Here is a 13,731-nt window from a genome sequence, read left to right as displayed (position 1 = left end):
ATGGGAATGGATTTTAAGTGTTACATCAAGACAAAGGAAGGTAATGGTTGATCTTTCTGAATTTACTGATGTAGGTATACCTACTGGAAGTGTGGGTTCCTTTCACTTTGGGGCGGTTGTGAATAAATGCTGCTATGAATATTCATCTACCAGCTTTTGTGTGGGTTTATGTTTTCATTTCTCTTGGCCATCTACCTAGTTTTATGGAATTGCTGGGTCATAAGGTGACTCTGTGATTAACATTTGGAGGAACTGCCAAACTCTTTTCCAAAATGGTTGCACTATTTTACATTCCCACATGCGGTGTATGAAGATCCCAATTTATTATTATAATAAATTAATATTAATTTATCTGCCATTTATCATTATCTGTCTTCTTGATAGCCATTCTATGGTTGGTGTGAAGTGGTATCTCACTGTGGATTTTTTGATTCACATTTTTCTAATAGCTAATGATGTTGAGCATCTTTTCATGTTTTTTAGGTCATATGTATATTTGTCCTTTGTCCATTTAAAAATTTTGTCATTTGTCTTTTCATTATTGAGTTGTAAAAGTTTTTTATATGTTCTGGATACAAGTGTCTTATTAAATTTATGATTTGCTGCTATTTTCTCACATTGTGTTATCTTTGCACTTTTTTGACGATGTCTATCAAAGCATAAGATCATGGCATCCAGTCCCATCACTTCATGGCAAATAGATGGGGAAACAATGGAAACAGTGACAGACTTTATTTTCTTTGGCTCCAAAAATCACTGCAGATGGTGACTGCAGACATAAAATTAAAAGAAGCTTGCTCCTTGGAAGATAAGCTATGACAAACCTAGACAGCATATTAAAAAGCGGAGACATTACTTGGCTAATAAAGATCTGTCTAGTCAAAGCTATGGTTTTTCCAGTAGTCATGTATGGACGTGACACTTGAACCATAAAGAAAGCTGAGAGCCAAAGAATTGATGCTTTTGGACTGTGGTGTTGGAGAAGACTCTTGAGAGTCCCTTGGACTGCAAGGAGATCAAACCAGTTAATCCTAAAGGAAATCAGTCCTGAATATTCATTGGAAGGACTGATGCTGAAGCCGCAATATTTTGGCCACCTGATGTGAAGAGCCAACTCATTAGAAAAGACCCTGATGCTGGGAAAGACTGCAGGCAGGAGGAGAAGGGGATGACAGAGGATGAGATGGTTGGATGGCATCACCAGCTAAATGGACATGAGTTTAAGCAAGCTCTGGGAGATGGTGTGGGACAGGGGAGCCTGGTGTGCTGCAGTCCATGAGTTCACAGAGTCAGACTTGACTGAGAGACTGAATGACAACAATCAAAGCATAAAGTTTTCAATTTTGATGAAGTTTAATTTAACTAATTTTTTCTTTCATTGCTCATGCTTTTGGTGTCATATCTACAAAGGGTTTGTGTAACTTGAGGTCATGAAGATTTACTATGTTTTCTTCTAAGGGTTTCATAGTGCTCTAAGAGTTTCATAGTTTAGGTCTAGGATCCACTAAAACTAATTTGAGGGGATGAAGTAAGGAAGAGGTCTAACATTCATCTTTAGCATATGGAAATCTAGTTGTCTTGGCACCATTTGTTGAAAAAATTTCTTTATGTATTCTACATGATTGGTTCTTAAACGTTACAAAATCATTTCTGCCTTTTAAGATGTGGCATTAAGTGAAACAACATGTATGAAAGTGCCTTGTATCATGCAAAGCATAGTTGGCTCTCAACAAGGTCTTGGCTCCCTTATCCAAAAATCAGTTGACCGTAAGTATAAGGATTTATTTCTGGACTCAGTTCTGTTCCATTAATCTATGTACCTATCCTTATGTCATTACCACACAATCTTTTGTTACTAAAGCTTTGTAGTAAACTTCAAAATTATTCTTTTTCAAGATTGTTTTGGCTAATCTGGATCTCTTTCATTTCCATATGAATTTTAGGGCCAGTTTATATATCTCTTGTACAAAAAAGCCAGCTGGGACATTGACAGGAGTATGTTGAACCATAGATCATTTGAGGGAGTATTGCTATCTTAACAATATTAAGTCTCCTGAACCATGAGCATGGATATTTTTCTACTTATTTGTCTTCTTTAATTTCTTTCAACAAAGTTTTTTATTTTTCAGGATACTGGTTTTTCACTTCTTTTGTGAAATTCACTCCTAAGTATTTTATTCTCTTTGAAGCTAGTATAAATGGAATTGCTTTCTTGGGTTCATTTTTTGATTATTTATCCCTAGTGTGGAGAAATAAAATGGATTTTTTGCATATTGATCTAGTACCCTGCAACCTTTATGATCTCATTTTTAGTTTAATACTTTTCCAGTGGATTTCTTAGGATCTTTCTGTATACAGAATCATGTCATTTACAAATAGAGATAGTTCTGCCTCTTCCTTTTCAGTCTCTAATGCCTTTTTCCGAGGCCTCCTTTTAAACGGAATCTTCAGTACTTATGTCTAGTTGTCTGGCCATTTAGTTGTCTTGCCATGTATTTTTTTTATACTAGTAATTTCAGATTAAACATACACAGACTAATGTATTAAGATCCTAATATGTCAATTGTAAGTATATAAAAAGGATTTTTTGCATTTTTTTATATTTTATATATATATTCTAAATTCTAGGGGCACTACAGAATGCATATAATGCAGAAAAAATTAAAGTTTTCACTCTGATATTGGTAATTTAAATCTTGTTAGAAACTTGAATGTTTAAATATATCTTTATTCATACATTTAAGTATCTTGTTTTTACTTTTTATTTTTAAAAGAAGCTCTAGTGTGGGGAATTCTAAAACTCAATTTAGGTGCAAAATATAAACAGCATGAAAATAATTAGGTATCTTTATAACTATCAGTATTGTGTATTTAAGTTATTATGTTAAAAAACCCTTGTGATTGAAAATATTAAATGAACTAAATCATGATAAAGCCCTTTTGGACTTTGACAAGCCAGGACATTATTCTGTTTCCCCTGCTGAACACAACCAATGAAAATTTGTATCTCTCTGATATCTTTGTGGCTTTCTTTGCTGTCTACTCACAATATACTTTATTATTTCCTTCTTAATACTTTAAGATACCTTTAGCAATAACAATTTGAGTGACCATCTAAATAGGTATAGCCACCAAATTACCAAAAAAGGAGATACAAATGGTAAGGTGTTAAGGACATCAAAAGCACAGTGCTGAGAGTAAAATTATTGTTTCTAACTAGAAGATACAAAGAATTATACTGACTGGCTCACTCCTCAGTTTTCCATACCTTTTCAGTTTTCAGAGTTTTTCTTTACAGTATTTTATAAGGGGCTTCATGGAAGGGAAAAGAAGAGGAAGTAGTGTAGTCAGGGTTACAAATGAAAGGAAATCTATTTGGGTAAGATTTGAAAAGCATGTATGTTGAAATGCTTGCTTTGTTAATATATTAAGTTCCTAAGTCTCTATAGTGTTTCATGTAATTTTATTCTCTAGATTGTTTTTTCCTATTACTCTGGCCATTATGTTTAACCTTTAAATAACAAAAGTTTAGAAAATCAGAGGTTTCTAAAGATCACCACTAGCTTGAGTTAACAGAGCATCATGAGAATCCTGTCATGTTGTGTTTAACACTGCTCCTCTCTGTTAGCATGTATGTTGGAAATAGCATACTATTTTATGTCCATGTTTAGAGAGTATTTCTTAGGTAAGTCAACAAATAAGATGATCATATTACCTTTGGGAAGCTCCTTTTAGCCTCACTATAAGGATTTTATATGTAATGCTCTTTCATTTTGCTTGTTCCTCAGCAATTAACCCTGAGCGAATTGCTTACATTTCATCGAGGAGCTGCTCGATTCCAGATGAGAGCTATGGCTGTCTATCTTCAAACATTCCTGCGCTGGAACTGATGGCTCTGTATGTGGCAGCTGCCATGCATGACTACGACCACCCGGGACGGACAAATGCGTTCCTAGTGGCTACCAATGCCCCTCAGGTAGGAGATAACTTTCAGAAAGTCTGAGGAATGATGCTGAGATTTTACAGCCAGGCTACATTCCCCTTTGCACACCATTCTTCAGTTGAAGCATTTTGCCGTTGGATAAAACACGTTGATATGACATGTGCTAAAGAGTTAGGGAAAGATATTCAACTGGAAGATAAATAAAAATATTCCTGAAAGAATAATTCACTGTTTTTATAAAATTCTGGAGTCCTGTGCTGTCAGTATCTTTGCCTTTGATCAAATTGGTAAGATTTTGACTAGCTGTTAAGACTTACTCTTCCTTCTAGCCATATCCTTCATATGCCTAAAAACTGTAATAACTGAGAATTGTTATTATTTTTGTTATCCTCTAAGACATGCCATAATATGCATTCTCTTAGCTCAGCATATATTCATATATGTAAAAAATCTTCTAGTACATTGTTTTTGAATTCAGTACAGTTGATAAGGTGCAAGATTTCTTTAGGGTCACAATTTGCATAAGAGGTAGGAGTTTCCAACAAATGGATGCTGTAATTGTAATAGCTTTAAATATTAGGACTTGGAACTAAATACAGGCAGCCCTCCATATCCAGGAGTTCTGCCTCCCTGGATTCAATCAACTGCAGATCAAAAATATTTGAAAATTTTAAAAATTCCAGAAAGTTCCAAAAAGCAAAACTTAAATTTACTGCATACTAGTAACTATTTACATTGTATTAGGTATTATAAGTAATCTAGAGAAGATTTAAAGTATACAGTGGATGTGCGTAGGTTATATGAAAATACTGCATTACTTTATATATATTTTATATGAGCATCTGCAGGGGTCCTAGAACCAATTCCCTGAAGATACTGAGGGATGGCTGTGCTTGGTTTTAAGCAGAATTTAGTGTGATGACTTAGCAACTAAAAAACAAAAACAAAGTATGGTTGTGAGTTTTTGTTTAGGCAGATGATTCCTGAAATGTCAGCTTTGTATTTCTGCCTGCCTGCCTGGCTTACAAAGAGCAAGTTGTCAATATTGTTTACTGAATTCGTCTTACTTCCTCACTTTGTTGCTCTACGTTCAAACCTCAGTTCTGATTCTTTCATCTTTTATAGCCATTCTCCCTGTTCCTCTTCTCATTTCTCTTTCTTTCACACACTCCAGCACTTAAAATATAGGAGATAGTTTCTCTAGCCAGAACAAGAATAGGATGCAGAGAGAGAGAGAAAATTAAAAGTGCTAGGTAATTCATTTTCTCTAATTAGATTTTATTCATAGCTCATGATTTCCAGGTAACTTTTAGATGAATTTCAATCTAGATATTAATGTTTTTCCACTTTCTAAGAATTGCTTTGGGAGATATTACCCACTTATATTGGGGGCAGGAGGAGAAGGGGACGACAGAGGATGAGATGGCTGGATGGCATCACTGACTTGATGGACGTGAGTCTGAGTGAACTCCGGGAGTTCGTGATGGACAGGGAGGCCTGGCGTCCTGCGATTCATGGGGTTGCAAAGAGTCGGACATGACTGAGCGACTGAACTGAACTGAACCCACTTATAAGCACATTTCCTCATTTGCAATCCCACTCTGCAAGAATCAGATGCCCATTTTCTCTAGCCTAGCACTTCATAATCTTTGAAAATCCTAGTTCTATAGCAAGTCACAGACTGGCACAATAGAAAAAGTACTAGTCTTGGGATGGAGAGACCTGCGCTTGATTTCTGGTTACCCACTATTGGCTGTGTGACATTAGGCAATTAACCCTTACTTTCTGAACCTCAAAATATGTACCTGATGTGAGTATGGGTAAAAAGAGATAATATTTGGGAAGTTTTCTGCTGGATCAGATTATCACGTAGACAGAAATTATTTACTATTCTATTCCACTCTCTACTTTCATTCTCTCTTGATCAGCATTGAGTATAGGTGAGTCAGACTTGTGTATTACCTCTTCTTCAAGGCTATTACAAGTCAGTGAATTCTAGTGTTGTTTGTCTTGCATTGCAGATAGTTTAAAACAATGACACATGAATGTATTCAATAATTTATATGTACTCAAAACTGTTGTCCTGAACAAAATACAAACATAAAGTCTAGACACTGTCAATAACTATGTGTTATTTCTAAACTCTCATTGTTAAGGACAGCCAAGAGATGAAGCAGTGAGAAGGGCCGGAATGAAAAGGAAATTGATCAGAGAGTTCAGCTGTGAAAAAGTATAGCCTTTTCCCTGGTCTCTGCGCTTACTTCCTGATGCTCTTCAGTCCGGGTTCAACACACAGCAGCCAGAGGGGCCCTGTTCTGCCCTGAACCCTCACTCCTAGTAAAAGACAGTCATTACAGTGGCTCAGAAGGTCCTACACGACTTAGCCCCCATTAGTTCTCTTTTTAAACTCACTCAGGTCTAGCCTCACTGGGTTCCTTGCTATTTCCTCCTGTGTCCCAGGCACACTCCCTTTCTGAGAACCTGGCCTCCTTCTGTTCTCTCGCCCGCAGTGCTCCTTCCCTACACATCTATAAAGATCCCTTTGTGACTTCCTTCCACCTAAAATTTCAAAAGCTCCTCCATGACACTCGTTATGTTCCTCCTCTGTTTTTTCCACAGCAGCGACCCTTTAGCATACTATGTATTTTGTTGTGTATATTTTAGTGGAATATGAATTTCTATGAGGCCAGACATTTTTCTTTTATTCCCTAATACCTAGAATGATGCCTAGCACACAAAAGGCATTCAGGAAACATATACTGAATGTTGAAGGATGCCTAATTTCTTTGCTCTGCTGGGCTGCTAAGCTTGTCTGAAATATACTCTATTGTTCCCCAAGTAATGAGGTTCACCAGACCTTCTTCAGCCAGTGCCTATGAGATAAGGACTCTTGTGAAAACGTGAGGCTTAACCTGTTTATTAGGTAATAAAGCAGTCTCTCTCATTTTAGGAAGCTCAATAAGTCTAATCAGGCCATAATTAGTGAAAGATATTATTTCTCTGGTGTATGATAAAAAGGGACAATAGGGCATAATACCACCAATAGGACCAAGCATTCTCCTTTCTCATGGTAAGGAAGTGTGTGGGAAGACTTAGGAAGACTATTTTGAATCCCTGCCATAGAAGGGGAAACATTCAGTCAAGTTTATCCTGGAGGGACATCAGTATTAAAATTATAAGAGATTTCTGAGCTATTTTCAAATGAATGGATGGCTGGAAGATGCTGATTAGTGATTGAGATATTACCGTTTGAGTTGGATTGGCCAAAAAGTTTGTTCAGTTAGTGAACACATTCAATAAAGTTCTTGGTGAAAATGAAATATATGTCTTTTATTTGTACTTAAAACTGAACGAACTTTTTTGCCAGTGCAGTTGGCCAAAACATTTTGATTTGGGGTCAAAGGAAACAATACTGAGAACTATAGATCTGAGACAGTCATAAACATTTGTCCTCCCAAATATGGATCAAGATGGCAACTAAGCAGGTACGTTTCCCCCCCTTTCCTCCTGATCAAAATAATAATAAAAGATAAAATGCATTACAACAGAGAGGAGTAGGCAGAAGGATATTATCACCAGTAAGTTAAAGAATTTCATACTGTTTTTGGAAAATGAAAATCATGTGGGCAAATATAATGATATTAAAATACACTAGAAAGGAAGCCAAGGTTTGAGTGGAACCCTGGTGACTCCTGATGCCATTGCCCTTGTCTGCTACACACATGCACACACACCTCTCACACACATACATATACACACACACACCTCTCCCATATAACATACACCATACACCTTAAAGTAAGGCTACCGTGACTTATCTATTCACTTCTAGGCAGAAAACACATCTCTTAAATACTGAAGGAAATGGCCAGAAGAGATTTAGTACTCCAGAGTAAATCCTTCTCATTTTGGAAATCACACTGGTAATTCCAAAGCAAAACCTGCTGGGTAAACAAGCCCCACCCACATTAACAGGCCTCCTACTCATCCTTCCCAATTAAAGAGACTTAGCAGTAAAACATACACAAGGCTATGAAATGCATACTGAAGGACAGGCACTATTCTAGGCAATACTGTTGAACAAAACAGGCAAAAAATACATTCTGCTCATATGGAACTCACATTCTAGTAAAGAAAAAACCAACAAGTGTGTGTGTGTAAAAGAGAGATGATTATAACATAAAAGCTAGGAAAAATGTAAAACAGGGGAGGAGATGGTGCTGGCATAGAAGGATTATTTTCAAGTTAAGAGTTCTGTATCCAGCTAAGCTACAGTTGAGTGTTAAGAGCAAAATAAAGAGTCTAAGGTATACAAAGATTTAAAAAAATCATGTTCCATCCATCCTATCTGAGAAAGGTACATAAAAAAGTGTTTGAGGCAAAACAAGGGTGATAAACTATGACAAGGGCCTTAGAAGACACAGGATCACCAGAGATCTTAGGACGCAGAGCTTGAGGGTAAAGGAGTCCCTAGATGGAAGCTGCTCATCAAAACTGTTTCTTTAAAGAGAAGCACTTCTTAAAAAAAAAAAAAAGTAGCTGCATTGTTTTCTGCTGCACCTAATTTGTTTACTGCCTCTATTGGATTTTCTTTTCAGTTAGGAATATTCGTTTTTTAATGAAAACAGTCCTTCTTAATCCAAGATTCTTCACTTCAGAAAGATTAAAATACCTTCTTATAATCTTACGACTGTGACCTAGAGATTTACTTTAACGTCTCCTTTTTCTTGTGGTTCAACAGGAGACATTTGTTCAGATTTGTCACAGCTTCCTGTTTGATCTAAGTGTTTATGTCTGATGGGTTTTTCTTTTTGCTCATTTATTGAAAAGTATTTATTATTTGTTAAGATTAACCCCATCCTTTTGTATTAAACCTCATTCCATTTCAAATCTTTTTGACTCTGGGTAAAAGTAAACTTTATGACCAACTAAATTGCTTTACCATGTTAGAGAAGAAATTTACTTGTGGAGATAAGGAAGATTCATAGTTAGAGAAAGCAGGTAGCAAGTTGCTTTAGCAAAAATTCAAAGAATGTAAGTTACTGCAGCTCTGAATTAGGGGGGAAACGGTCTTCATTTTCTAGTTGTCAAGGTGCCCTCAGTAAAAGCCAGCTGAGGCTTCATTCATTATCTGTTTTACTTGGAATGTTTTCCTCCCTGAAGTTAAGCTTTGCTTGTTGCTATGTGTGTGACCATCCAGTGTTCTTCCTAAAGTAGAATCTGCCTCTTCCTTACTGCTCCATGATTCTTGCCTCCACAAAGCCATGAGGTAGTCAGTCTGTTCACTGGGGTCCAGGAGAGGCCTCCGTCCCCTTCTTCTCCAGGTGGGTTTTTCCTTCTTAGGCGATGACTTAGATGGCCTTTCCTCAATCCATTCCCATGTTTACCATGTCTTTAAAGCTTCTAGTATTGTGATTATATCTAGATTCTAATATTGATTCAGATTTCTTTCCATCCTCAATTTTATATTTCTTTGGTAATGTCAAAGGGCAATTTGGATGCTGCAGGAATTCTGAACTACTGGTTTTTGTTTTCTTGTTTTTTTAACTGATCTCATTAACTGAGAGTTTAAGTCCAGTAGCTTTATAGGACACTCATTATGCACTGTGGTTTATTGACCTGGGAGTTTGATTACTTCTTCATGAACAGAGTTGTTCTGATCATTTATCAGTCTTTATTGGATTTAAACATGAGTTAGTTAAATCACTTTTATATGTAAGTTGACTTCTTAGCAAGTCTTTGACGTTGAACATGTTCAGTGTTTAAATTTGACACGTATATTGTAATATGATTACCACCAGAGCAATAGCTAACACCTCCGTCACATCACATAATTAACTTCTTGGTGTGTGTGGTAAGAATATTTAAAATCTAGTCTTTAGCAACTTTTTAGTTCATAATATAGGATTGTATAATCACAATGCTGTACATTAGATCTCCAGAACTTATTCAACTTTAAAATATATATATTTATTTACTTGGCTGTGCTAATTCTTAGTTGCTGCCCACAGGATCTTTTTTTTTATTCCATAATACATAAATTTTATTGAAGTATAGTTGACTTACAATGTTTCAGCAAGGTGATTCAGTTATACATGAACCACATATATTATTTTTCAGATCGTTTTCCATTATAGGGCTCTTACAAGATTTTGACTGTAGTTCCCTGTGCTGTACAGTAAATGCACACAGGATCTTTGATCTTCGTTGCAGCATACAGGATCTTTAGTTGTGGCATGGGGATCTCATTCTGTGCTCCCTGCATTGGGAGCATGGAGTCTTAGCCACTGGACCGTCAAGGAAGTCCCATGCATCTTCTGAATGCATGTTTGTGCCCTTAGACCACTGTCTCCCAATTTCCCCATCTTCTTGTAACCACCTAGTTCTACTGTAAATAGAGTTCAGTTTTAGATTAAACATAAGTGATACCAGCATTTGTCTTTTTCTGTCTAACTTATCTCACTTAGCATATTGTTGTCAAGGTCCATCCAGGCTAGGATGCCCTTCTTTCTCATGGCTAACAAATACTCCACTCTGTGTATATATATTGCATCTTCTTTATCTATTCACCCACTGATGGACATATATTTTTTTCAACCTTTTTGTGACCCAAAGTTTAAATCATCACTGCTAACATTAAAATCAAATGATGTTTTAAAAAAAATCAAATGGTAAATATCTATGTTTATATCTAGACTATAATTAATTTTTACAGATCTGTAAAATGACCTAATTAGGCTCAGAATATGCATTGTAGCTGAGATTATACAATATTCTTATCTGTCTTTTTCCATTAGAAAGTGCTATGAAAATAGGGACAGTGTTTTTATTTTTTATTCTCAGCCTTTAGCACTAGCTATAAGAGTTCTTTTAATAATTACTATGCTTGGGGGACTTCCCTGGCAGTCCAGGGGTTAAGACTTCCCTTTCCAATGCAGAGGTGTGGGGGTTCGATCCCAGGTCAGACCTAAGACCCCACATGCCTTGTGGCCAAAAAGGAAAAAGAAAACAATACATAAAACAGAAGCAAATTAAACATCTTAATTACCATGCATATTTAATAATTTTAAAAAACTTTTACTTGTGAGAGATGGAAGAAGCTTTAAAAATTCTGTAATCCAGTGATTTTTAGAATCTATATTCCCAAATCCTAGACTACTGAGGAGGTACCTCAGGGTCTTCCACTGAAGTGAAATGGGAAATACAGTGCCTAGATCTACACCACTTGGACAGAGGATTTGTGCTTTTACCTGTTTGATACTTCTCTGACTCCCAGGTCCTGTGTCAGCTGGGAGTATAGGATGTGCCTTTCTCATACTTACGGGTCTCCAGCTCACCATGCACAGAATATTCTGGGTTCCTCTCCTTAAGTCACCACCACCATTCATTCCATGCTAACTAAAGAATAGTAATATATCCCGAAACCTGCTCTCTCTGTCCCTGATGGTTTTATTTACAGAAGCTTTATCTGAGAAGTTTCACTGCTTTAAGGAAGCAGACCTCAAATATCAACTTTATATCTCTTGGTAGGCAGCATGGTGTCTGCAAGGAAGATGAACCTTGGAGACAAATTACCCTTTCACTTACTAGCTATGAATGCTGGAAAAGTGTACCTTATCCTCTTTGCACTTCAGTCTAATCCTTTATCAAATTATCAACCCTTCTACACAAGTATTAAAATGCCTGGCATGTAATAGATACTCATTGTATTCTTCCAACATGATCCTAACTCTGTTTATTACTAAAGTTCAATATCTTTTGAGATGCCTGCCTCATTTTTCTTGTTCCTTTTTAGGCAGTCTTATACAACGACAGATCTGTTTTGGAAAATCATCACGCTGCATCAGCCTGGACTCTATATCTTTCTCGTCCAGAATACAACTTCCTTCTTAATCTTGACAATGTGGAATTCAAGCGCTTTCGTTTTTTAGTCATAGAAGCAATCCTTGCCACAGATCTTAAAAAGCATTTTGATTTCCTTGCTGAATTCAATGCCAAGGTTTGTTATGCAAATTAATTCCTGGTTTCAAAGCAGAAATTATTGTCGATGTTACTGACAAAAGGTATTTTTTTAACATTAAGTCAGAATATCACTCATGAAGTCATGATAAATCTGGTAAGACAATATATATGCCAATATTAAAAAAATTATAACATGTCCAAAAATAACGATTGCTTGTGACATTTCCAATTATGTCAGTTGAAGCTTTCAGGGACAGATTTGAGAAAGTTATGCACAGTGCCAAGAAAGGCATTTTATGAAATTAAATATGTGTTTCTAAGAAGCCAGTTATTCCTGCTTTGCTGTACCTGTTTCCCTTCTCTATGTTGTGAAGTGTTTAACTGGCTGGTGTGGGAATGGAGAAGTACTTGAGAATGAAGCACTCATTGAATTGCTGTCTATTAGGACTGCCCACTGCGTGCAGTCATCCTAGTTAAGAATAAGGCATAAACAGGCTGAAGTTGCTGTCCTCACAGAGCTCACATTCACCATGGAATCGATCACTGCCATTGTGTGATGGTGGTACTAATGGGAGCGTGTTGTATCCCTCAGAGGTTGGGGTGAAAAACCGTTGAGAACCACTGCTTTAGATTCCTGAGGGAAAGAGGCCCCGTATTTTGCAGGCAGGAAACCATTGTTTTCTTGATAACATCCTTGCCCTAAAGGAAGGTGTTACCTTCAGGGTAGAGGGGCTGGGTGTCAAAGGAGTACACACTTAACCTCCTGGAAGGAGGCCTGTATATGTCACTGTTGTGATATTGATAAATGAAAAAAAAATTTATGAAAATTTTTATGAAAAATTTATGAAAAAAAAATCAGCACAATATCAGTTTGCCTTTAAACTTACTTCATAGCTGTGTAGCTCTATTAATTTAATTTTTATTTTTACTTAAAATTCATTTAAACGCTTAAGTCATAGTAAGTAAACAGAAGTTCTTTTTACAGGTGAAAGATTAGCCCAAAACTTTGGAATCTGTGTTCCTCAGAGATATCTGTTTGTAGTCTCAGGAAAATGTCACATGAGTGACACATGGGGAACAGCTTGCAGATCTTAGTTCCCTGAGCAGGGATTGAACCCAGGCCTTGGCAGTGAAAGCAGAGTCCTAACCACTGGACTACCAGGGAATTCCCTAGACTACATACTTTCAATCTTAAGAGCTCGCCTTTCTTTTAACTGTTTTCTGTGGTGGTGGTCTACATAGAGTTCCTTTAACAAAATGGGTGGATGCCAGGGAATTCCCAGGAGGTCCAGGTTCAATCTGCTAGGGAACTAAGATCCCTCAAGTCATGCAGCACAGCCAAAAAAAAAAGGAGGGAGGATGGTGGATGCCACTAAAAATCTAATATTACAGTACAGTTCCAAAGTCACTAATCTGGCCCTCTCACTTTATTTCTTACAAGAGAAATTTGAGTTCTTGAAAGGCATGGTAATTTGCCTGATAACTACCATTTATTTAAATAACAATGTTAGCGTTTACTATGAACTGTGCATTTTTCATTCATTAATCCTCAGGCAATACAACTAGATTGATATTATTTTTCCTATTTTATAGATGAAGAAAGATAGACTCAAAGAGCTCAAGTAATTTTTCCAGCATTACTCAATGATTGGTAAATCATACTAAGGCAGGATTTAGAACCATAGAGATCAGCTTTTAAGACTTGTATTCTTTCAGCTATATCACTGTGCCTTTTGCAGTTAGATCCTTAAGCATGCCTTTCTGAGACAAATAGTTACAATTCTTATATGATTTGCTTTTGCATATACATATATATTTTATGTCAT

The 13,731-nt window shown here is 36.5% G+C and overlaps 1 protein-coding gene and 1 long non-coding RNA gene across 6 annotated transcripts in view; one reads left to right on the top strand and one right to left on the bottom strand.

Annotated features, from left to right (window-relative positions):
• LOC147357693 (uncharacterized) overlaps window positions 1-13,731 on the bottom strand; it is a 49,975-nt gene that overhangs the window by 19,901 nt on the left and 16,343 nt on the right. The gene's annotated exons all lie outside the window — the stretch shown is intronic.
• PDE3B (phosphodiesterase 3B) overlaps window positions 1-13,731 on the top strand; it is a 167,877-nt gene that overhangs the window by 146,482 nt on the left and 7,664 nt on the right. For all 4 annotated transcript variants that reach the window (XR_015142034.1, XM_086339872.1, XM_086339875.1 and 1 more), the window contains 2 exons: window positions 3,789-3,976; window positions 11,739-11,942. Coding sequence is in view for 3 of the 4 variants with exons in the window: in XM_086339872.1 (XP_086195998.1) it covers window positions 3,789-3,976; window positions 11,739-11,942 (392 nt within the window). In the remaining variant the exon portion in view is untranslated. The remainder of the gene's footprint in view (window positions 1-3,788; window positions 3,977-11,738; window positions 11,943-13,731) is intronic.

The sequence above is a fragment of the Bos grunniens genome, chromosome 15 (genome assembly GCF_055505025.1).
Source record: "Bos grunniens cultivar Pamir isolate PY7600 chromosome 15, Bosgru_T2T1.0, whole genome shotgun sequence".
Lineage (NCBI taxonomy): Eukaryota > Metazoa > Chordata > Mammalia > Artiodactyla > Bovidae > Bos > Bos grunniens.
The sequence above is the reverse complement of the archived record's forward strand: the minus strand, read 5'-3'. Positions and strand labels throughout refer to the sequence as shown.